This window comes from Carassius auratus, chromosome 47, assembly GCF_003368295.1.
Source record: "Carassius auratus strain Wakin chromosome 47, ASM336829v1, whole genome shotgun sequence".
Lineage (NCBI taxonomy): Eukaryota > Metazoa > Chordata > Actinopteri > Cypriniformes > Cyprinidae > Carassius > Carassius auratus.
This window is the reverse complement of record NC_039289.1, coordinates 6935832-6961258: the sequence shown is the minus strand read 5'-3', so window position 1 is coordinate 6961258 and position 25427 is coordinate 6935832. Positions and strand designations below refer to the sequence as shown.

Here is a 25427-nt window from a genome sequence, read left to right as displayed (position 1 = left end):
TGACATTGGGCCAAAATGTCACCTCAAGTAATTCTAGAGCACAGTTGAGTTCATTTACAGGTCTTTAGTTTTGCTCTTTAATGGTCTCTCACACCAGCTCATCTGCATGCCCTCAACACCTAGAAAGAAAACAAACAGCTGGGGTGATTCTCTTTTCCACATATGAACTCTTTATATAATAATTTATAGTTAACAAGTTATAGATTAATATTTGAACATGTAGCAGTTTCCATCGGTCACAGGAGTGTTTTCACAACAAAGAGGGTCAACTCATAAAGATTGGTGCAAGCTGTCACATGTAAGTGGTATGAATGTATACAATTTAATATTAATATTTGTTGCCAATGACAATAGTTATTTTGATTTATTTTGATTTTATTTTTGTGTTTTAAGTAACTTTTTATGTATATATATCAGAATGAAATATAGTATATATTTATCTGAAAATATTGTTTATTTATCCAATGTGATTGAAATATTAATTAAAAGGTCAGTATGTGTTTGATAAACTGTATCATTTTTCCTGTACAATAATGATAAAAATGTCCAATGTCAAAAAGTGTGACAACTTGGCCCAGTATCCCTAAATCATGATCTGCTATTTTCATCGGGGAGATGAACCATTGAAAGTAGCTTAATTTGTCCAGATCTGTCTCATCTGAAAATGTTCAGTCAGAGGAGCAATGTCCTTGAAAGAGTTTCAGAAGATTCCAGGACTAATGATTAATGATGCCATGCAGCCTAAAATCCATTTACTCTAAGATATTCTCCCTGCGTTCAAGGCATGTGCAAGTGTGTGTATTAGATGGTCCTTAATCACTAAAGCCTACAACAGCATTGGAAGTATTGACTGTGAAATGATGCAAGAATACATGTAGGATGAAAGAATAACTGACAAATGTAAATAAATTAAGTCATTATTGAGCTAACCTTCTTACTTTGCCTTATATTTTGTTGTCAATTAAACCATATAACTAATCTCAGATTTAATTTTTTGGTTTAGGAATGGAGATTTAGAGTCCAAAAATGATTTATTGCACAGTATATTCCTTCAAATATATTTAATGCCGAAGCTGTATTTTATTGATTAAGTCCCTAAGGATATATTCAACATAAGAAAGCTTTCAGCAAGCACTTTCTGTTATTTACTCCACCTCATGTCTTTCAAAACCTGTTTGACTTTTTTCATCAAAGTAACACAAAAGGAGTGGTTTATAGTAAAATGCCCAAGCTGCTGTTTTTCATACAATGAAAGTGAATGGTGACTACTGCTCTCAGGTGCGATTTTAAATGTGTTCTGACTTAAATTTCACGCCGTTCCTCACATAAGTTTCGTATTAGTTAAAAATACTTTGAAAATAGTGTTTGAGTCCTGTCGTTTATAATGCTTTATGTTGCTTTTCCCCTTTTTAAAAACTGGACTCCATCCGCTTACAGTGTGAATAAGAGAGCAGCTTGAACATTCTGCTAAACATCTCATTTAATGTTTCATGGAAATTTTAATTGATAAATTGAAAAGTTAATTTGAAAAGATAGGAGGGTGAGGAAAATTGACAAAATGCTATTTTTTAAGTGAACTATCCCATAATGGCTCAAATATAGTATTCTATTGTGGTGTATGTCTAATAAATTCTAATAAAATATGGTGTTATATTAATTTAAATGATTTAGAAACACAGTTTTATGTGAAATTGAATTTTTCAAAACAAAACTGAAATGATCACAATTATCACATGCACAGTTTGACTGGTCCATGGCAATTCACAAAATTGTCATTTTGTTAGTTAGCGACATGGTTAGGTATTTTATTAGTTTAGTTTTTTGTACAATATAAGATTTAAATACAGTGAAAGACAACTCAAAGTGTGAAACTTCATCAAATTCTACAAAACTGCAAGTAAAATCATGACTGACAGTGTATTGATTGATGGTTTAACCAGTGATCCCCTACACATATTTTTGTTTAATATCTCATAAAATAAGAGAAGACTAGACCCTTAACATCTACATCTCTACATTTTATTTTCTTCTTTTTTCAAAGCCTGAAAAACATACATGGAACACGTTCCCTTGAAGGATGTCTCAGGAAAAAATCCTTAAGCAATGCTACCAATATGCAGCAAAGCAAACAAGGGTGAATGGGTCCTGAATTCCCCGGTGGCTCTGATGACCGGAGGTGCATGTGAAAGCAGTCGGTACGTGGGTACGTGGAAGTTGAGAAAGACAAGTGCGCAAGTGTTTCTGAACGAGCGGAAGGGAAAGTGGGGCAGCTCCCAAAGGACGCTCCTCACACCTGCTTCATCCTGTCAATCAAAAACAAGGATTAATTTGAAAGATCTGCTTTTTCAAACATCCATCTGCACGAGGACCAGTACAGGAGGTGCCTCGGCTACTTTGGCCTTGCGTGGGAGCAGCCGGGAGAGGCTTCGGTAGGACGGCGTGGCCCTCAGCAGGAGCTCTTTGAGTCCGGCCCGGAATTCACGGCGGATCAGGCAGTAAAGCACTGGGTTGAGGCAACTGTTTGTGTGGGCCAAGCACACAGTTAGTGGAAAAGCATATGCCTGGGCATTGTAGAAGGCCTTGCTGAAGGGCACCAGGTCAAACTTAATAAGGACGCCCCACAGAGTCAGGGCCTGATTGGGCAACCAACACAAAAAGAATGACAGGACGACGATCACAACTGATTTGGTAACCTTCGAGCGTCGCTTGAGCCGCCCCTGCTCACTTTCGGAGCCGGCCACGCCGCTAATCCTACGGCTTAATACAATTCTTAGAAGTAAGAGATAGCAAACGGTGATCACCACCAGTGGGATCAGAAACCCAAGCAGGACCTTTTGCAACTGGTACAATCCTAGCAGCAACTGCGGGTCCCAGCTTCCGGTTTCAGGGAAGCGGACTATGCACAGCTCCTCATCTGTCGAAACTTGGGCTATTGTGGAATAAACTGCATGTGGGAGGGTTGCTATCAGGGACACGATCCAAATGCCCAAGCTGATCCACTTGGCCGCGGCCGCCGCTGCTCGGCGACTGTGCATCTTCAGCGAGGACACGATGGAATAGTACCTGGCCACGCTCATGGCGGTCAGGAAAAATACACTGGCGTACATGTTCATCGTGGTGACCGAGCTGATGATTTTGCACATTACTTTGCCGAATGGCCAGCGGAAGTCCAACGCCGTGTCTACAGCCCAGAATGGTAGGGTTAGGACGAACTGCACATCAGTTAGAGCCAGACCCATCACAAAGCAGTTGATAGAAGACTGCTTCTGCCGGTAACGTGAGTGCAGCAGGTAGAGCGCCAGAGAGTTGCCTACAAGCCCCAGAGCGCACACCACTGAATAAATGAGAGCGATCATCACACGCACAGCCAAACTAGACCCATCACCTTGTAATGTTGAACTAGACTCCTTTGTCAACAAATGCAGCCAGCAACGTAAAGAGAGGTTCCCGCTTGCAGAATCCGTACAATTGTCCAGTGCTGCACTGGTGTCCAGTGTGTGCTCACATTCTCCCAAGTTCAGAGTTTGTGTGGTATTATTCCTCTCCATGGCAGGCTTCCACTCAGTCCGTTGTCATAGTGAAATGATGCAAAGGGAGAAAGGTATCCATTGATGTAATTTATCTCAATTTCACCACACTTTGTATGCCTAATTACTTCACTGGCAGCGAGAGCGCGGTCTCATCAGTCCCTCTGTCTCGCGCACCTCTGAGCGCTGTGCAGCGCGCGCACATTCTTTTATACTCCGGTGAGCATGATGCGCGTCCGCGCGCTGCTGAGGCACGCGCCACTTTTATGTCAGACACATACACGCGGTGCGTAATAATAACCTAGTTTTTACGTGTTGTGGTTCATAATACAAAATGATTGTCAAAGTTTTTTTCTCTGTGTGCTGAGGCCACCTCTAATTTCATTTGTTCCAATTCAATTGCACCAATTTATTTCATATTTCCCTTCAATCCGTGATATGCTTTTTTCACATTCACAGACTTTTAATTACAACCCACAAATCTTAAAAATAACTCCATACAATGAAAGTGATAACTTTTGATTTCAGGCTATGGAGCCTTTCGTCTTAGTTGTTGGGTTAATTTAGAAGATTGCTGAGCCAAGAACTGCACAGTTTTTGCCTTGAGGAGCTGAGAGTCTGAAATGTATTTGTACAAACGTTGTGCATCAAATCAGCAGCAGATTAATCTAGTAAAAATGCAGCTCTCTGACAGGTGCAATAGACGTGCAAACCTGGAGGCCAGGGACCCAAGGGAGAAACGTCAAAGCAAAGAGACAGACCACAGTCCTGTGGATGAAAGATGCAAGTTTATCCGTATGATTAAAGAGGCACTGAGTAAGATGGAAACCTTCCTGAAAAATAGGTTGTTCTTTGTCGAAACCTGCTGAACCTGTTCACTCAATTACATTTGAATATTATTGCTGAGCACAAGAGAAAGATTATGCATAATCTAAAAAAAAGTTATCTGAAAGTGACTTGAAGTACCTCCTGCACTGTTTTCCCATTCCTGATCATTGAAGGTTTTTCACTTTACACAGTCCCTGAAATGTCAAAGAAAATGAAAATGAAGATGACATTTACATTTTGATTCATTCATATATATATATATATAGAAATCTACACAAACTACTGCTTTCATATCTAATTATTTGCGCATCTCTTATAGATTATAGCATTAGTTTTCTTTATGTTGGCAATGGGTCAAATCACATAAAAAGTGTATTTGTTAAGGATGCTATTTGTTTTTACTGAGATAGGTTGTTCTTCTCATGTGCATTGGCCTCATTCTGTTTCTCGTGACATCCAAATTGTGCTGAAAGGCATTTCTGTGTTGACATGGACCAGAGTTGAAGACAGAGGGCTGTCTATTTCATAAGACACATTTTAAAACATTGATTGGAAAAAGTAACAACAAAGCAACCCCATAAAACAGACTGAAAGGCAATTCTACACTGTGTTTTATTGAAAAAGCAAATATTTTATTAAAAGCAATTTATGCACACTAACACTTTAAACTGCACTTAAAAATGTAAAATAACTTCAGCATTCAGATTTATACCCATAAAGCAAAACTGTCTTCAAAGAAAAGACAAACAAAGGACAGACTTGTTGAAAGATTCAAAATGTTAAATTCATGAATTTGAATGAGCTGATTTGTATTATTATTCACCTCAGCAGTAGTGCAAGTAATAGGTTATTCTGGCAAAGCTGATGGTTCAAACATCTAGTGATCACAGCAATAATTCTGTATATACTCTTTAAATAAACATTAAATGTTTAACATTTTAAAATTGACCATGTTAATTAATCTATAGAAACGGTCAGATTTCATTGCTTTCATTAAACTTTGAAGAAAATCACATTACATTTTTGTCACATTTTTTATTTCAACATCACTCAAAGTTTTTTTTTTTACATTTTATTACACGACGCTCTGAATACTTGATTCTAATTGGTCAATCGCGTCATCCAGCGGCCTGAGATTTTCCATGACAGCACTGTGTATCATTCCGACAAATAAAACCGGCACTACTTTCTGGCACACTCCCTTGTTTTATACAAACCATTGTGCGTCTCTAATCGATTGTACTGAAAATTACCAGAGCAGTATTAATAGCCTATCACATTAATATTATTTCAGCATTTGTCTAGATGCTATTCTTTCATTTTGTACGTTTTAGTGGACTATTTTTTGTATAGTGGAGACATGAAGATAATTTACAGCTACGTATTTATTTAGGGTTTAGCCTTGTAACAAGCGAAATACATTTGGTAAGCCAGTTAATCTTGCAAAAATAATTATTCTGTGCTTAAAAAACAGCGTTTGGACCCCACTGCATTTTAACGAAAACGAAATCTGCTTCTGGCAAGCTTAAAACGAGAGAAAATCAATTTCCCGCATTGGACTTGTTATTTAATCCAAAGTTTGATAATATAAATAAGCAGCTATATACTAGGCTATATCTTAAAAATTACTTCAGCAGAAAGAAGAAGGAAAAAAGAGCTTCCAGCATCTGTTAGCTGACTCCCGCCTTCAGAAGCGCTGTTAGAGGAGTTTTGACGAATCCGCGGGAAACTGAAATCCCCTTCTGCCCTTCACATATCATCAGCATGAGGACTCCGCCTCGAGCCACGTCGTGGATTCAAGGTCACTGTCGCTACATGACCAGTGATGGGGTCTCCGTGGTGATGGTCGTCGTGCAGGTCTAAACTGTGGTTGTGAGATTCAGGGTCGTAATTGGTGAAGTCTGGTCTCCTCTGAAGTCTTCCCAGCAGCGACGCGATCTCCGCCATACTTTTATCCTCCGAGAAGCGCGGGAGTATTTTGGAGTCGTCTGACACAGAGAACGGGTGCTCGAGGGCGCGCAGCACTCGGGAAGGCTGAAGGTTGTGCAGTGACCTTGACTGAACTGAAAGGGGTTAAAGAAAATTTAAAGTTACTTCAAACTCCTTGTGAAAACGGTGTCTGTGGTATCCTTCTTTAAAACTAACACCACTTGATATCTGCCTCAAAAGTTTAGAAAATAACTCTCAATAGTTTTAAGTAATGAATACTTACAATTAACATCAGTGTCTAACATCAGTGTCTATATGCCTTTAAGATGTTTAGCATCAGTAAGATGTTTAATGTTTTTTTTTTTTTGTTCAAATTAGTGATGCTGAAAAATCAGATTTGCATTGCAGAAATAAATAATATTTTAAAGTAGCCTATACTGAAATAGAAAACCATTAATTTAAATCGAAATAATAGTTCACAATATTAAATTTTTTTCTGTATTTTTGGTCAAATAAATGCAACCATGATGAACAGGAGAGACTTCTTTAAAACACATTGAAAATCTTACTGATACCAAACTTTTGAACAGCTGTGTAGATCACGAGAGAATTCTGTTATTGTGAAAATCACAATACCACAGTGACATTTCCAACATATCACCAAACCATGTTTTGCATTTAATATAGTGTTCTGTAATGTAAATTACTTTGTAAACTTTTTGTTTTTGTGAAAAAAAAAATGGTTGACTCCTTTTAAGGCTCATTTCTGAGCTGGCATTTTTTATCATAAAAACACAAAAATAGTATTTTCACACATGGATAATTAGCTTATTGGAAATGACACACACTGAAACTATGTTCACAAATGATATCTGCCTTAACTTCTATTTAATTTCTTTACACATAATGACTCATATTTCTTCTTAAGTTTTTACTGACACTATTGTATCCTTCACTCTAAAAAACGCTGGGTTGTTTTTTCAAACCAACTGCTGGGTTGAGGCAGTTGGATAGGTCTTTGGGATGTTTTAACCCAAGTTTGGGTTGAAAATAGGTCTCTGCTTTAACCCTGCGGGGCTGGGTTGAGGACGCGGACGTGAAGAGGAGCACGCACGTCACGTCAAAATAGTACGTCTCCAGTGCGAGCAGCCGCCATTTTCTCAGCGTGAAAGAAGCGAGAAGCGAGTGAAAGACTAAGTAAATATTCAAAATGTAAAGTTATCTTTTATTGTTTACCCGGTTGTATGAAATGCGGAAGGTTTTATGAAAGGCGGAAACAAAGGAGCTTAACGTTATATATATTTAAAAAAACGGACGCGGTTTTCGCCTCAGACACGGAGGTCTTAACTGCCTCATGTACCGTTACTGAACGGAAGATGTAACGTTACTTTTAATATAACGTCCGTGAATGTATTTTGTCATATTTACATAAGATTTTACATTATCTGTACTTTTTGAGGCGTTAATAGACAGTTATGGTCACGGTTACGCTCATGTTAATTTGTCTTTTTTTTCGCGGTTAAACTGAATGTATGTTTGTCTCCTAAAGGAAACGGCATTGTGTAGCAAAAACTAGCATAATTATTTTGAGGCTGTTGAAGTGGTAACTGTTAAAATTGGTAATCAAGTACACTAACTTTTGAAAAGATTTGGAAAAAAAAGCAAAATTGGGGTGAGGCATTTAAAAAAATAAATAATAAAAATTTAAAACGGATTGATTAAACTTGATTAAGACTTTCTACGTTTTTGTGATCATCATAGGCCAAAAAGTTTAAATCAATTTTTTTAATAAACCTTTATGACATAAAAGTGCCCTAAGTTGAAGAACCCACCATAATGCAAAGATATTCATATGCTTTTTATATATATTGTCAATCCCTCACTCATAATCAAACTCATGACCTTGGTTTTGACTATAGCTAATTTACAGGAAGAAGAAAGTGAAATTTTAGTTATTGTCTATGGAGGAAATTCAGTCAAGTCACACTGTGACATGTTTTCCCTTGTTCTTTTATTCCTGAACTTCAACCATCCACTTCAAAAGAGTCGTGGTGCTCAACAGGACGCTAACTGAACAAAACTGTGAACTGTGATCCCCTTCAGAAACACTGACAGCAGTTTGATGAGGACAAATTACAGCTTTTCTTCCACTCCGTTGATTCAGCGTGTGGGAAACATGACTAAGCTGTTTGCCATTTTTCCAGTCGGCGTCACTTCTCTCAGTACTTCCAATAACTGTCAAAAGTTTTCAGTCTAAGCCTAATAGATTGTCAACCAAATGATACATTACACAGATTCAAGAGCCCCTTGTTCTTCAAACATGACATTTTCCTCTCAAGTTAGTGGCTAGAGGATATAAGGTAGCTGTAATGGGTTTTTCCCCTTAAGGACTGGATGGAGAGTTGTTTCGGCCAGAAAACTCACCTCTCAATGGGCTGAAGTCTCCGTGCTGGCTGACCTTGGTGTCTGCGAAGGGCTTAAGATTGGGCAGCAGAATCAAGGTGAAAGACAAAAGTAGCACCTGAGGGACAGAGGCAAATGGGAGGCTTGAGGGAAGCAGCAAGAACGGCAATTAGTGAAGCACAACTTTGATGTAACATTCGTTTTTGTCATCACGTAGCTGTAGATTGGAGATGTGATTACTTATTTGCCCGGCCTCCTTTTTGTTGAGGAAGGCTGATTATTGCTTTAAGAGCATTTCCTTAAGAGCAAGTATTGTGCCACCTCATAAAACACAACAATATGTACCACAGTGTGAGACTTCAGATGATAGGTTTTTTACATTTACTGAATTGAAGTCAACCACAAATAGCATTTTCAATTAATATTACTTGTGTAATGGGAAAGCTTAATTTTCATCTGTCATTACACCCATCTTCAGTGTCACATGATCCTTCAGAAATGGTGCTCAAGAAACATTATCTTATTACTATTGTCATAATGAAAACAGTGCTATTTAAAGGTGCTGTATGTAGGATGGACACAGAGTGGTTGAACTAGGTATTGCAGTCCAAATTGAAAATATTGGACAGGGTTTTTTCACCTCAGACTTGCAGACGCAGGTTGCCAGATTGATGACACAAACAAGAACAAGCGCACTTGAAGATTAATTAAAATAAATACGCGGGGTTTTCCGCCAACCCGGAGTGCCGAAATAAAATTGTGGAAACGAAATAGTAATCATGTGCTTGTTTTAATACATCGAGGCAACTAAATACTTTCCAGTTTCTTTGGAATAACATGTACTGATAAATCATTTAAAATAAGCCCAAGAATGTGTTTTGAAAATGTGTTTGTGGTGAAAAAACATTGACTTGCACTGAGAGAAATCAGCAGCATGTACCAGAGAAAATGCTGTGTGTTATGTGAGTAGTGTGTGATTTTAACTTGATTATTGTATGGCTTCATCTTTCATGTACTAATATTGCTTCTTTTAACCCCTACCAGAATGCAGGTCCCAGTCTGGACTGGTTTGTTGGATCCATTCATGACCAACGCCTGCAGCCGACGCAGTTGTTCCATCAGTGAGCTAAAATGGAGAGATCGGGGTAAAAAGTTCAATTTCAGGAGCCTGTATGGAGTGTGAAGATTACCAAGTAAATGATTTCCTCACATGTTGCATTTCTCCAGCTGGAAGACTTTCCTCTGCAGCTGCTGGTTGTGCGCACTGCATGCCGCCATCCTACGGAAATAAATTTCCCATAAGTAGCATGTAAAAGAAAAAAGGCTGTAATCAAATCCACTCTCAAGTTCATTCTCAAAACACAGCAGTGGACTTCCACCTGGTATTTTGCCAGGTGGGGGTTGTGTTCAGTAGCTGGAAATTCCATCAACTCGTATAATGATTTTTACTCTGTGATTCGAAACGCATAGCTTCCGTTTTTGCTTCATTTGTTTGAGCACAACAGTCGATACCTGCTCTCCAGGCCGTCGATGTATTCTTTCTTCTTCTTCCTGCTCTCTTGGGCCGACTGCTTGTTGCGGATCTTTCGCCGGATTTTCTTCAGAATCCTTTCCTCGTACTTGATCATGGGAGGGAAGCAGAAACATTGAGCTACAAAGACTATCAGCTGCGCTCTACTATTATGGTGTAATTGCCAACAGACAGAACCTTGGAGAGCGGAAACTGATTTGGCAGAGTCGCTCCTTCCTTGGCAAGTAGTCGTTTCTCATCCTCTGTGAGAACCAGCTCCTGGTAGGACTGCTGGGACACCTTTGCGGTCTGGAATATCAAACAGACATAAAAGTAACAAATCCAATCAACGTCTCTGTGTGCCTGGACAATCAGAAACCTATCGAGTTCACCTTTCATCTGCACTCCAGTTCACCTTTTCCCTATTCTGCCTTGTGTATTTTACCTAGCTTCATGCCTGAGTGCAAACTCACAGGCTCTGGTGTGCCAGATAGCAGCAGGTCCTTGACAGTTAGGGGGAATCCAGCGGTTGGTTGTGCCTGTGGCGTTTCAGATGCATGCTGCATCCCTTCAGCCCTGTCTGGTAAGAAACCAGTCTCCCAGCCATCTGCCGCAACAGATAATACAATTTATCTTTCATTCTTTCCATGTGGAGAGATTTACAAAGCTCAGAAATAGGGGCTTATCTTCAGAACACCGCATAATGCAGTGAATCAATAAGTGGGAGGCTAATTATCTATGTTTATACAGTCTTGAGTCACCAGGAAAGTTCACTTCACGAATATTTGATACTCACTGAAATTAATTGGGAAGTTGGTGTCAAGATTGTTTTGCGCCTGGGATATGACAATACAAGGTTCCAAAGGAGGGCTTGCGGTTTGCAGCGGACTGTCGATGTGATCCGAATGAGGATCTTCGCTGATTCCACTGTCGCTAGGAGAGGGCGACCAAACTGGAGAACCAGAAACAGAGTCATACCCACCTAAAAGTGCGTTGAAGAAGTCCTCATTACCCTGGACGGGCATCATCATCTGGCAAACAAAAATACAGGAAGGTGAATGATGAGATATTGCATTCTTTCTTCTCTAGAACATGAATCAAGATAAAAACTGTTTTTGTCCATTCAATGCAAGTCAGCGGAGTCCAAATTTTGGACCCCATTTGAGTGTCATTGTATGCACATGAACATTCTTCAGAATATCTTCTTTTGTGTTCTGCACAAGGAACAATGTCAAAAAGATTTGGAATGACATGAGGATAAGTAAACGATCATTGTCATTTTGGGGTGAATTTACATCTTATTTGTTCAAATCTGATGAATTGAAGAAACTTGGAAGAAGTCAGACTTACATGAGGATCTTGAACTGGCCAAAGCTGATCATATTGTGGTCCCATAGCCTCATGCCGTAAGATGCCGTCATTCTTATCAAAGAGCAAATCGAGCAGTTCTAACCCTTCACCGCCCTGAGATATAGTGAATATATTTGCTGTATATATCGTTTGTTGTCAGTGGGATTCAATGGAAGATACAATATAGAAAATAGACCAAAGCGGCAAAAGTAAAATCTAATAAATGTTGAAACAATAAGACAAAACAAAGAACTCAAAATTTTTTCTGAACTTTGCTCTGTATGAGAAATTACACAGGCAGGCTAGATAAGACGCTACATTTAATATATTTTTTCATGCAAATCTAGTAAAAATTAGAAACATTGGAACTTACCTGGTCTGAATAGTGCTCCATTACTGTGTCCCAGAGTGTAACGCAGTCTAAAATATCCTTGAAAAAAGGCCAAAATGGGACAAAACCAAAATATTTATCAGTCTATGCTCTGTCTGTGTCCCTCTGCTCACCCAGGACAAAGTTCGAACTCCAACGCAACAATCAGGTCATAATCCTCAGGTCTGTGTTTGATTGGCTGTTCTTTGTTGGGATGTAAGATAAAAAAATAATAATGTGGGAACACCCTGGAGAAATTGTGCAGTTTGTATTTCAACCAAACATATTACCACTTTTGTGGTTGACTGTATCAGGTAAAAATCTACAACATTTACATAATTGACCAATAGTATTTAATATCAGGTATAAAGTGCATCAAAAGGGCAACCTGACATCTAAAAATAATGATGAAACCTTGTTTTTTTGTTTTTCATATACTACCAGAAGTAGTTTAAATGTTTTGCAAATTTTTTTCCTAAACATCATACCACACTTCCCTTCTCATTCCCTGAAAAATAATTCCTCAAGAGTTACTTCAATGTTTCAGTGCACTTGCAAGTAAGAGTTACAGGCATTTGTTATGGAAAACACCTGATGCCAAACCATTTCAAAGGTCATATTTTCCTTTCTGTCTGAGGTAATTTGACCTTTCACACATTTCTGATAATCCTGATATGCATAATGAACTATAATGTATTATTACTAGTTTTAGAACGTAATCATTTTATATTTGTTTTGTTTTTTTGTTGTTGTTTATTTATTGTTTTTGAGTGGTAAAGACCTGTTTTTTGACATCTACGCTGTTTTGAATCATGCATATATGGGCCATTCTACAGAATTGGTCCAAAGACAGAGTTGGAAAAATTTTGGAAACAAAAAAAAAAAAATTCCAAAACAAAAAGTATATAAGCATATTGTATAATAACCATGTAAACATTTCTAGTAATTACGCAGGTAATTCTCATATTGTAGTTTCATAAAATTTGGGATTATTTCTCCACACACCAAATTTGTCACTACCGCAATAATAATTTAATTAGAAGGGTTATATTGACCTATAAAGATTTATCTTACATCTACATTGTAAATACATATTTTTTGCAATATTATAAAAAAAATAATCAGAGGAAACTCAATAGTAATTACATTTTTAACAATATTTCAAGTGTAATTTATGAGATTAGTAGGTATTTTAATCCTTTTTTTTTTTTTTTTTTGAAAAAGGCAAAATGTTGATCATAATGAATTTAAAGTTAAGGATTCATTAGTTTGAATATACATTGAACCAAAAACTCTCATAACATCTTAGTTGATAATTCAGTATACTTTATTTTTGACAAAAGATCCCATGTTTCGGTTGTGACTGCACATTTTCAGTTGTGCCATAATTCTTTGATAGAGATCACATCACATTACAGAATTTTAACTTGCATACAAAAACACAACTAAAACATACTAAATTATATATAAAAAAAAATGCATAACCATACAAAAATTTTGTTTATTTCCCGCAAATATGAAGATTATGTATTCCCTTTTGTCACTACCGAAACAATGATGACATGTTTCGGTCATGACATGTTACGGTAGTGTCTCAAAAATGCTAATCAGCACATGGTTATCTAGCACAGTTTTAACAGTTGTACACACAAAAAAAAAATTATGAAAAAAAAATGGTGTTCGGTAGTGACGTTCTTTAGAGTTACACACAGATTTTTCAGACTTTTGAAAACATTTACCTCAAAATGATGAGACCTATCTACTCATCTATCAAAAAGTGAAGCATGAATATTTTCATAAATGTAGGTGTCTAGTTAATCAGTCTCAGCCAATGGACTAAAACATGTTCTGTATTACAGAGACATGATTTTAATAATTAATTATAATTTTAGTATTAATTGTACTTTTCCAACTTCACCAGAATATTTTGTTTTGTTTTAATTTATTAATTATATGCCTTAATTATAAAACTATCATCTCATCAGGCAAGCTATTGTGATTTGCGAGGAATCATATTGTGTAGGCTGTAGATTTAAAAAAGAATTTCTCATTCTCAGAGGAGATCTATTGTGTGTTAGATGGGCTTTGTTGAAACAGTCACCAGACATTTCTTAGCTTACTCTTAGTTAGCAAACACAGATTCAGGCACAATGTCACATGTATTCAGGAAAACTCAAAGTAAGCAGAGTCACGCACACGGTTCAAAGCATCAGATGCTATTTTACAAAGCACTCACGTACCTCTTCACATGAGACTAATTCGACGGTGGAATTCCTACATGGAGTGTCAATTTCAGGGAAAGTTTGTAGGAAAACTCAAGGACAGACAGTTTTCCTGGATGTTTCCCCTCCTCCTTGTCCCCTTCTACAATACATCAATGTTTTCTCCTTATGAAAGCATTGCTTACTAAGACAAAAGCCCTTTTGAAGCATCACAGATGACTCGTGCAAGGAATCCTTCAGTGCTCTACAACGAGCAGAAAACACCGGCCACATTTTGAGCAACATTTTAATTTACTAAATAAAAGATGTATATTTCACTAACTGAAATAATTACTAAAATCTGTTTTTACCTTGACATACTGACATCCAACCTAAAAACACAGATGGTAAAGAGAAAGGCACAGGAAGATCATCACAAGCAGCTTTTCCACAAACTGAGGTAAATACTAACAGATTGAAGATGCACATGTGATATACACAAATATAGAACACCATCATAGTAACACACGACTAAACATTAATTTAACAAGATCCGAAATAACAAGGAATGCTCAGAAATTTCTCTCAAAGTTATGATCTTTCTTCCAATGACGTATTTGTTCGAATGTATCTGGTCTTTAATACTGTTCTCAAAACATTAGCATAATAACATTATTTATACATTGTTCATGGAATTTTTTTTTCTGCCGAAATGTTTTAGCTGGATGTTAAGCTAACATTTTTCAAATGTTGCTACTTGTTTCAGAAAACATTCAAAACTAACATTCAATGTTTGTAAAATGATAAAACGAACTGTTCTCTTTTCGTTTGCATAACTGAAAAAAAAAAACATAACAAAAAAAAAGAAGAAGAATTATAACTTAATGGGAATGTTAGCAAAAAGTTCTTAAAAAAAACTTTCTTTTATGTAATATAAAACCCTAACTGCTAAGAAAATGAAGCAGAAACTAAATGTGAGCGGTCACAGAGAATTCTGGGAATGTCAATTTGTTTTTTTTTTCTGTCACTGTAAATTATTAGGTTATTATTTTTCACTTACAAAGACTATATTTAACAGTATTTTCCTATAATATTACATGAAATGACCCATTTAAGATTTAAGGGAACTTACCGCTAACCAATTGACAGGTTTTTACCATACCATATTTTACAGCTTTTTTTTTCTTAGCCAGTGACACTGAAAAGTACTTAACTAAGCATAAGCAGCAGTAACTAACATGTCATGAATGCGCCGACTGAAAAATATATATATATTTTCTGCTTATTTCATTTATTGACTGGAAGTTTTTTGCCAGTCAGACAGTTTGAAGGCTCATGCGCCTGAACAGGTTGCTCTTTTCTGTCACTTTGATTTCACCTCAAGACAGACTGATGGTGTCCTATTGTGTCATTGTCAAAACAAAAAATAATACCCTGTTCTCGGTTCAGTTAAAATAGTAATATTCAATGAACTCATGTCCTTGACTTGGTTGCAGTCTCTTCTTCCTCCCGTACACCTCTCAACAATAGTGAAGACTCTCGTTGCATAGACAGTAAGAGCTCAAATTCAGTTGTATATTTTTATTCTCTACTTCACATGCAATCTGCGTGGGAGCTGTAGCCATCAGCATGCTCCAGCCCCTTGAACCTGTAGAACAGTCTGCAAGACAAACAAAAATAGAGCACAAAGTGTTTAGAAATTAAACTTTCTCGTTCTGAAGTGCAAAATCTCTCATTATTGAGTGCATACATCAAGCTGCTCTTATGCCCTTTGCTTCAAAGCAAATGCATGACCTGAGCCAAAGCATGCAATGTGCTGAATCACATATTCAACCCAGATGTAACTTACTGTTTATTCTGCAGTTTGGAGGGTAACAGTACTGCCATTGAATGTGAATCTTACAGGTAAGTCCAGTTCTACAAGGATGTTTGAGGGCGTTAAACATCCCGAGTTTAATTTATAATACAAAGGCGAAAACTTTTTAAAAAAATCCTATTTAAAAAATTGAATAGGAAAAAAAAACAGTCAAGTTCTTAGATGTGATTTTATAAAAAATTGTATGCGTTTGCCAGAAGTTTAAAAAACATTTTATTGGCGTTAAATTCAATATGGCGTCTAACCTGATAGTTTGCCAGACGTGACAAAATGTTGTGAAGAGGCTCCATCTGCTGGCCGAATGCCTATTTTATTCTGAATTAATAGTAAGGAAACGGTGTGAAATGTTTCAATTATTAAATTATTACAATTTGTATCATTACATGTGGCTTTAATTTACTGTATTTAAATTATATTTTATCAGCGTTGTGTACCCTGCTAACCTTCAAACAGCGATATTCAGTGATGCTACACCTTTAAATGTGAACCGTGGCCCGACGTCATCACGTACAATACGTCCGGCGCGCGCTTGATATACATTCATGAGAGTTGAAGTCATCGGTCTTTTCACCGACTGTGTTGCAACGTTGCGCCATTAAACGAATCCAAAAACATCGGTCAAAATGGTAAGTCGATATATGATGTTATTTATTTTATGCGTTAATAATCCTCTTAAGTCTGACATTTTTTCACGATTTAATTGCTTGGAGTGGTTGAATTTGATTTAATAATGAGGATGCTGCACGAGCCACTTCTGAAGCACTGACTAGCATTACATGTGAATTAAATCCTACCTAGTCTAGAAGTTCATATACATTTACTGTTGAAAAGAAATGTTGATGAGTTAATCATTTTCAATAACTTAGTTTGCAGTAGTTTTTTGTAAATAAAGTTTTGCAAAAGTTACTGTAGTTACCTTAATGTATACTAGCAGCATAAGATGATTACCCAAGATATATCAATCTAGAATTTCATTTTACATGTTCCTCATGGGTGCTGCCATTTTGAGATCACGTGAGCTATTACTGTTCATTGTAACTGAAAAAAAAAAATGGCACAATCTGCCTTTTACTTAAACGACAGCCACTGCTCAAATTTGTTTGAATTGTGTGTTCACATTACATTTTAAAGGAATAAAACCTAAACATAGCTTTGCTCCTGCATGATTTGTACCTTCATGCATCCAGGCCGATTAGTAGTCATTATTTAGTCCAAAATCATTGGTACCGTTGGGATTGAGTGAACATTATGGTAAACTATTCTTTCTTAAAGTGGTGCTATTATGCTATTCCACTTCAACTTTAGTAAGTCTGTAATGTTGCTGTTCAAGCATAAAAAAGATCTGCAAAGTTACAAAGCTCAAAGTCCAATTAAAAACAAGGTATTTTGTTTAAGTGAACATGACATACAGCCTAGTATGGTGACCCATACTCAGAATTTGTGCTATGCATTTAACCCATCCAAAGTGTACACACACACACACACACACACACACTCCGAGCAGTGGGCAGCCATTTATGCTGTGGCGACCAGGGAGCAGTTGGAGGTTTGGTGCCTTGCTCAAGAGCACCTCAGTCATGGTATTGCCGGCCCAAGACTGAGACCCACAACCCTAGGGTTAGGAGTCAAACTATCTAACCACTAGGCCGTGACTTCCCTAACAAATCACTTTTCAAAAACCACCACGAACAATGCATTTGAACTACAATGCATGTTTTCCGGGTTTTGTGATATCACAAATATTAACGAATGGGACTAGACCTGGTTGAGCTGCACTAGAGAAGGCAACATGTGTTATCACTATGTCAGAGAGCCTTTCAGTAAACCTCTTTTTTTTTTTTATCTTTTATGCTTATTAATTACTGTGCAGTAGAAAGATTCCATGAATGTTAAAGGTTCTTCATGGAACCATAGATTTCAATAAAGAACCTTTTATTTTTAAGAATCTAAGGTGCCATATATGAGCGCAGCCAATTATTATATTATTTGACTTCTGAAATGTTGTATGATTGTCTGGCATATTTATTCAAATTATAAAACTTGCTGTCGTGCAGAGACTATGCTCATACAGGCCCATTGCTAAGAGGTTAAAGCCAGTATTGATGATGAACAAGATGGACCATGCATTGCTAGAGCTGCAGCTGGGCCCTGAAGAGCTGTACCATACTTTCCAGTGCTTTCATTCGAGAACGTCAACATGATCATCTCCACATATGGCAAGAATGAGAACGGACCTATGGGCAACATTGTGGTGAGTTCCTCATGGCTCGCTCATGGGACCTTTTTGATTTTTGAAAAGAACCTATCCTTCTACACTATCTTGTGGTTTAATTTTAGACTAATTGTCAAAATGTTTTAAAGTAGGTTAAGTGTACTTTTTTTAATGTCCCGCTATTTTGATCTAGTCGTTGAAACTATTGGCTTTGGATCTGGACTGCTTTCACTTTGAAGCAGTTTGCTGCCAATGGTGAAGCACAGCTGGGACCAGCTGAATGGTGCAAGAAGGTGGAGAACTTGAAGCTTTGGGGAGATTGGTGAGATAGGAAAACCCAAAAGAACAACACAACTGAATCAAATGTAATTTCTTTATGTAAAGTGACCATTTCTTACAGGTACATTTAACCCTTCCTCTGGGAAGTTGTAGCAAGTCTTCCGCACCAGATGGAAAAAGCTTCCCAGAACTTGCCCATTTGATGCTGGACCCTACTTTAAAAGTGAGTAATCTGCACTTTGAGTGCTAACATATATTACCCAAGCCATTTATGATGATTTAAAAATTCTTCACTTTGACCTGATTGTCTTGATGAAAAATTTCAGTCTGACATGGCTATTGTGAACTACTTTGGATTGTTTGACTCCTAAATATGGATATCTTATGGAATTAACTTTTTCCACGGTGTAGATATTTGATGCCATCACACACTTCGAGGGAAACCTCTAAACCGATTGAGAAGATGGACATCAGATAAAATCCTGAGGGCAAGACGAACACTATGGAGATTTAGATGAATTCAAAACGTACAGTCAAGATCTGACTATGGTTTTAAAATGCCTTATTGAATTTTGGACCAACAGGCAATTGTGGTTTTTCTATGTTCCTAGTGAAACTGGAAATTAATGTTTTGTGCTTAAACCGTCAAATACAATTGCGCAATTTATGTACTGTGTACATGGCTTGTATCCTAATACATATTGTGTGCTTGCTGTAGTATTAAAAGAGATTAGCAACCTCAAAGTAAAAATCTTTTTGTCATGAGAAATTTTGTTAGCCTGAAATATTTTGATAAGTGTATTTAAGTGGTAAGGTTTTGATATGCCATAATAAGAATGTATTCAGGTGTAGTATGTATGTGCATACTAGATTATTATAAGTCTTTAGTTTCCATTTCAAAGAAATACAGACTTCATTTCAGGATTTTAGGCTGGAAAAAAATAATTTGAATGTAAATGATGGATTAATGTACGGTCCATTCGACCTGCACGCACGAATGTACTTTAGTGCGATACCTCTGGTTTTTTTTTTTTTTTTTTCATTTGTATCATGTTAAATGTCATTTATTCTGACAAGGGTCCATTAGTCAAAGTTGATTGATAGTAGGTAGTGCTGATTAGAGTTAACATGCAAAGGCAATCCCTGGTATTAGTACATATAAAACCCATCAAAATATTATACTTAAGTACCTGTTACACATTTGAGTTCGGAACAACAAAGGGTGAATGTGAGAGTGCTAGTTTCAAAACGATCTAACTCGGCGGGCACAAAGATGTATATTCATTTCAGAAGGAACCCAAGACTTGGAAGTCAGCCTCATATGACTGCTCCATAACCAAGTCAAAAAAAAAATCAATTGTAACAAGTTTTGCATAAGCAAATGCCACTCAAATAAAAACAAGCTCTTAGTATTCACTATTGTGTGTGTATGCTGCATAAATGGATCCATTGTGACCTGAACTAGGGGTGCAGACTTTAATTAAACATACAGAAACAAGACAAGGACATATTTACAGCGCTTACAAGGTAAGCATTGATACATTCATGAAGCTGTTTCCTGTTCATTTTAAATCAACATCTCAAGAAAAGAATATTCAGAATCTGGAATAGGAATGTGTCCACTGCAGTCAATACTTCAGAGCTTTTATACAATGGCATAGTGAATGCAAGTGCTTGTAGTTTAATCACTATTAACTAGAAGGGCAACTATGGTAAAACAACACCTTATAAACATCTAATGTTCACACTGCTGTCAAAGAAATGGAATTTCACCTCTACCAAGGGGTGCAGGCCACTCAAAATGGGTACATAAGTCAATTTTACAATGAATTGACATCTTAATCGAGATGTAGTGTACTTTACCCAAACTTACTCTTGCGCCTGGGGCTGAAGTGCATCAGTGCGACTTGAAAGACTGATGAGCAATCAAGGCTCAAAGGTCAGACCAAAAGAAACACCACTTATCAACATTCAAATAAATACAAACGGAAAAGAGTTACCCTCTAGAGTTGAACTGTACCTGTGGTAAATCACTGCAATGAAGAAGTTCACCTATTCGTTAATTAGCAATGACATTGGCTGGTCATAACATCAAGGTGGAACTATGTGGTGCTACTTGGGTAGAAAACAGAATCGGTACCCAAAGTACACTTTGAAAGGACTGAATTCTCATGCTTCAAATCTTAAAAACAAAAGCCTTTAGAAATGAGAGATCAGTATTTGGTCACCGGTCTACACAGAGACAGGTGAATTGGCCACAAAATGCAATGCAAGAGTCCTTAATCATGAGATTCTGCTTGGTCATTATGTGTAGAAGATGACCTCCGGGATTTGTCCATCCTCTACAGAAGTGCCATTGTTATTGCCTGCAGCATAGCAGAATGTAAGCAGGTCTTGGTACCAGTAGCAGGGGATTCGTGGGTGACTTTCCGCATCCCCTTGGTCCCATAATGAGAATCTGGTCCCTGCAAAAGCATTCCATCACAGGTTCATTTATAATACATTAAAAACTGTATTAAATGATACAGACAAATTGTATTAAATGATTATTCTTTGATCACAGAAGGATTTCAAGGGATAGATTGGTCCATTGTCCAAGAGCGTAGCAATGTTTCAAGCACAGCTCACAAAGAAGTCACTTTTAAAACCAAACAGCTTTCTATTGGTAAATGCAATGAATTTGCTTGACCAACTTGAACACGATGCAAAATCTGCATGGGAAAATCTTTTTCTCTCACACAAAATTCCAGATCCCATGGATTCCTTTTAAAACTCCTGTATATTGCCAATGATAATTAATAGCCAGTAGACTTTAGTTAATTAAGTATTAGCTATTATAAGCGCAACTGGAGATGCAAGGAACCATGATTTGGTACTTTCCAATGCTCATAGGTGTCAGGTGGTATTTAATACCATTTTAGCATACAAATGGATTGATACTCCAATTTTGAGTCTGTTTTACCTTGAGGGTGGCACAGGCAATGTAGTTGACACTGGGAAGAATTTCCACAGGCTCCTTGAACATGACTCGGAAGGTACTGGCCGTTCCATCGCAGCTAAAGCCTGTATCATTCTGACCGAGAACGGTGTTGCTGTCTGTATGTATAATCTAGATTTGAGGAAAACATGCACCATTACCACACACGTACTGCCACATTTTCACACTCCCACCATCAGCAAACATACTCTTCAGACAATTCATGGTTGAAATAAGGAAAAAGGGGCTTAGTTCTCACCTGGATGTTGACCTGATAATCAGTTGGACCATGTATGGACCCATAGAGCCCAAATCCCACCACAAATATTCTGCGGTTCACAGAAAACCTGTGAGGAATTTGAATGCAAATTTTATTTGACAAAAGTTTTTAACATTCCACCTATATAAGGCACATAAAATGACTGGAATCAAATCAATGTTCTCATTTAGTGTCTCAGCACTTTCTCAATCAATGGTTTAAAAAAAAAAAAAAAAAAAACCTTACCGGATGCGGTCACTGGTTCCGCTGTAGCCCCAGCGGCTCTCCACTTGACTGAAGCGCGTGATGCTGCACTCTTTCCCCCGGAGGCAACAGCGAGGTCGGTCAATAAACTCTACATGTGGTTTCGGATTGACAGTAAAATGCAGGAACAGACTGACCACCTCCCGGTCTGTGAGTATACCAGACTGAGCTGGACCTATCGCCCACACACACAAGGTTTAGCGCTATGGCTAGTGCCACTCAGGAAGCTAAAGTAGCTATCACTAGCCTTTTAGCTTAGCCAGAAATACTGCAGATCCACTTGCCAGAAAAGTATTCAGAAATGGTTTCATAATCAAGGATCTGATGAAAATTACCTGCTGCAAACTCTTCAATAGTCATGAGCGGGAAGCGAATAAGGGAAAGCGCTTTTCCCAACACTCTACGCTTGTTCTCCGGCGTGGGCTGTAACTGTTGTCTTTGGGCCTCAGCTTCTGCCCAACGTACCGCAGCCCCGAAGAGACGGACTTCCCGTACCCCCAGCGTATCTCTCTCCAGGACTGCCATGAGAGTGTCTGCACCGGAGGGAACATAACAGGCTCTATTTCTGACTCACTCTTCTGATTGTATTCTGTTGTGATATTTGATACTTAGGAGCAATACCGAGGTCGACATCCGTAAAGCCCTCGGCGGCTAGCGCATCAGCGGTGTTCTTGTCGATATTTTCTAAGCATAGACTAGCCAGCTGGGGCTCGTCAAAAAGCCGTGCCTGAAAGCAAAAGGAACTGTGTTTTCATATAATCTATAATAGGACGCGTGCAAAAAAAAAGCAGACAACAAACACACTCAATAAGCTTGAGGCGCTGTTTGCTAGGATTTGAAAGGGAATCAAAGGTGCAGTCCAATATGTCAGTTCCTAGCGCCAATATATCAACCCTGTGATTACCTGGGTGAGCAACATAAACGCATTGTCAGCACGTAGGTTTTTCTTTAAGAATTCGACGCAGTGGGCTTCGAGCGCAGGAACTGCGTACTTTTTGGCAGTGTATAGCGTGGTCATAACGGTCTCTGGTCCAATTTGCACTTCATCGGAGTATAAAATCTGCAATTGCAAAAGGGAAAAAAAATATTATAGACTTGCCAGCTCACAGAAAGACAATGATAGATAGATAGATAGATAGATAGATAGATAGATAGATAGATAGATAGATAGATAGACATAAATGGAATAAAATATTGATCCCCATTTAATTTGGTTTGAGACTAGTTATTGCTTCTGTCAACAATGGGTAATATATTTCAAAGTTCTGATTTATTGCAAACATTTACCACGGTTTATTTTCCGCCAAGAATAGCTCGATCCAGCACAATCATTAAAAACTAACAAAGAATCCAGAAGCTTACTAACACTGTTGTTGGGTAATAGTGGGAACAGAAACTGTTCTTGGTATGTCGGCGGAAATCACGTGTATATGCCATGGTAAATGTTTAAATGTTTGCAAGGGTCTGCTGACTGCAGTTACATGGCAGAGGGCATCTAAAGGACGTCATGAAAAAAACAGAGGTCAACACACAGAAGAGCAGGACAGAGCATTAAACGTGCAGCGCAGCATTCCTCGGCCCATTCTTACTTGAGAAGGGCTAGAAATGCAGCCGGTTCCACATCTGGCAGTTCAATTTCGGTCGACGTTGTTGCCATGCCACCGTTGAACATGGCATCAAACACGGCACTTCCCACAGCGAGAGCAAATCTGCGAAGAGCAACGGGACCGGGCTGTAAATACGGCCATTTGAGGATTAAATATTGATTTATCCTCGCCGAGACAAATACTTTAGTTTATATCCATCGAGCGGGAGAGTTTGCCATAAGTTTAGTTTATTGCAATATACAGAATGATTCAAAAATGACTCCAGTAAAACATACAAACAGACCGCTATTCATCCCTACCTGTGCGCTGGAATGCGCTGCACTCCCATTCCCTTCCCAACCAAAAAATGGACGTCACTTAGCACTTCGTTGTTAAACAAAAATGCAAACCTTTCTTTCACTGTACTTTTTGTCGCTTGCCAGTTGTAGACCGGCTCTCGATAAACCAAAACTGAAGCCGGGCTGCTGGGAAGCGAGGAGACGGCGGCGGACGCGTCGACGGAGGAGGACGCGGTTGATGAGGATGAGGAGGAGGATGATGATGATGTCGCCGTCATGTTTGACGCAGCGCCTGAAGTCGCTCCGCTCTGAGCGACCGACTGCCGGGGAGGGTTCTGCGCGCTCGGCGTGCTCCTCACCGCAGACTCGGCGCCTCCGCCGTTCTCCGGGCCTGACCGAGGGTTCGCGTTCCCCGCGCCCCGGTTCATCCCAACGGCTGCACCCACGGCTCCCCTGTTGCTTGCGGGTGAGGAATGAGCGCTGTTGCTCGGCGGTGCATTGCCAAGCGGCCCCGAAGTAGACAAGTTTAGACATGGGGATCTGCTATTGCTTTCACCCGCAGCCATCTTGGATGGTGAACAACACTGCAGGCTCTGCTGGAATAAATACACACAACAGCGCATAACCAGAAATACTGGCCAAATGACTGCCTTTCCACGAGAGATTCGAACATCATCGAGTCCCCTTTTAATTAACTCGGCCTTCCTTCTTACAATTAATTGTAGTTTTCATGTTTAGGATGTGACCGTTTTATTCTCCAGCCAACGCTTTATTGAAGAGGAGGCAGGTGTGCGTGGAAAGTTTTCATTTTAGGAAGTGTGACTGTGGAAAGTGGCATGAAACTAAGAGAATGACTTTTCCCACATGGCCAAAAATGAAGTGTTAACCATTTGAGTAGTGTAAATGTGAACGGTTAAGTTCAATAATACTGTAGAATCAATCAACAAGTGCAATTTTTCAGATTCTTGGGTTTTTGGTTGTTTGTTTGTTAAGTAAATCATTATTTCCAATAATTTTTGTACTTTTTTGGTCCCTGCTGTAATAGATATTTATGTGAGTTTTAAAATTGTGAATTATGTCAAATCTTAAATCAATCAATTAATTAATTCACTCATTCACTTATTTATTATACATTCCTTAGTTCCTTCCCGAGTTAGCTAGATGTCTGTTTAGTGTAAAATTATACTGCAAACCAGTGAAATATCATTAACAGCAGCTGACCCAAGCACCTTTGTAATGCCTTTTACAATTATAATGATAATGAAATAATAATACAAATTAAGATACAAGTAATTATTAGAAATATACAATGAATTAACATCATGGAGTAGCGTAAACAATATATTGCTGATCTTAATAATAGTTTGCCTTAACTTCAGTACAGTGACAATAAAAGCCAATAATTTAATTAGGGACATATTGTATTTACTAATCTACTACTACAGTTTTTTTTACATTGCCATAATTAGGCTTTAAGTGCTGTAGCAATTTACTGCAAGTGTAGTAATTTTGTAGTTGGTTTTATGGCAATAAATAAATAAATACTAGTTAAACCAT

At 38.1% G+C, this 25427-nt stretch overlaps 2 protein-coding genes, 1 long non-coding RNA gene, 1 other non-coding gene and 1 pseudogene across 5 annotated transcripts; 2 read left to right on the top strand and 3 right to left on the bottom strand.

Moving 5' to 3' along the window:
• Positions 1-1608: 1608 nt before the first annotated feature.
• LOC113064952 (relaxin-3 receptor 1-like) lies at positions 1609-4519 on the bottom strand. The gene is made up of 2 exons (XM_026235972.1): positions 4494-4519; positions 1609-4295 (listed from the first exon to the last, which is right to left on the bottom strand). Exon 2 carries the CDS (start codon positions 3546-3548, stop codon positions 2346-2348), a length of 1203 nt encoding a protein of 400 aa, XP_026091757.1. The 5' UTR covers positions 3549-4295; positions 4494-4519; the 3' UTR covers positions 1609-2345.
• A 430-nt stretch (positions 4520-4949) lies between these two features.
• LOC113064948 (cyclic AMP-responsive element-binding protein 3-like protein 3-A) lies at positions 4950-14363 on the bottom strand. 2 transcript variants are annotated; one of them, XM_026235971.1, is made up of 11 exons: positions 14158-14363; positions 11921-11977; positions 11548-11661; positions 10994-11228; positions 10671-10804; positions 10396-10506; positions 10200-10306; positions 9898-9966; positions 9729-9813; positions 8709-8805; positions 4950-6418 (listed from the first exon to the last, which is right to left on the bottom strand). In XM_026235971.1, exons 2-11 carry the CDS (start codon positions 11939-11941, stop codon positions 6105-6107), a joined length of 1287 nt encoding a protein of 428 aa, XP_026091756.1. In that variant the 5' UTR covers positions 11942-11977; positions 14158-14363; the 3' UTR covers positions 4950-6104. The 2 variants fall into 2 exon arrangements, with proteins under 2 accessions (XP_026091756.1, XP_026091755.1); XM_026235970.1 differs by lacking the exon at positions 14158-14363 and having other exon boundaries at positions 11921-12170.
• Positions 14364-16494: 2131 nt separating this feature from the next.
• Positions 16495-19236, top strand: LOC113064951 (uncharacterized). Its single transcript, XR_003278913.1, has 5 exons — positions 16495-16620; positions 18049-18245; positions 18400-18528; positions 18607-18708; positions 18897-19236. It is a non-coding gene; the product is annotated as an uncharacterized LOC113064951 (long non-coding RNA).
• Positions 18753-18818, top strand: LOC113065238 (small nucleolar RNA SNORD37). The gene has a single exon (XR_003278963.1). It is a non-coding gene; the product is annotated as a small nucleolar RNA SNORD37 (small nucleolar RNA).
• Positions 19237-19945: 709 nt separating the features above from the next.
• On the bottom strand, positions 19946-24820 carry LOC113064950 (BTB/POZ domain-containing protein 2-like; annotated as a pseudogene).
• Positions 24821-25427: the final 607 nt, after the last annotated feature.

Bases quoted from the DNA above. Each gene is read 5' to 3' on its own strand.
- LOC113064952 (XM_026235972.1), bottom strand. From the start codon at position 3,548: ATGGAGAGGAATAATACCACACAAACTCTGAACTTGGGAGAATGTGAG.
- LOC113064948 (XM_026235971.1), bottom strand. From the start codon at position 11,941: ATGGAGCACTATTCAGACCAG. The intron at 11,229-11,547 runs GTAAGTCTGACT...TTTGTTTGCCAG, and splicing joins GGCCAGTTCAAGATCCTCAT to ATGATGATGCCCGTCCAGGG. The intron at 10,307-10,395 runs GTTCTGTCTGTT...CCCATGATCAAG, and splicing joins ATCAGTTTCCGCTCTCCAAG to TACGAGGAAAGGATTCTGAA.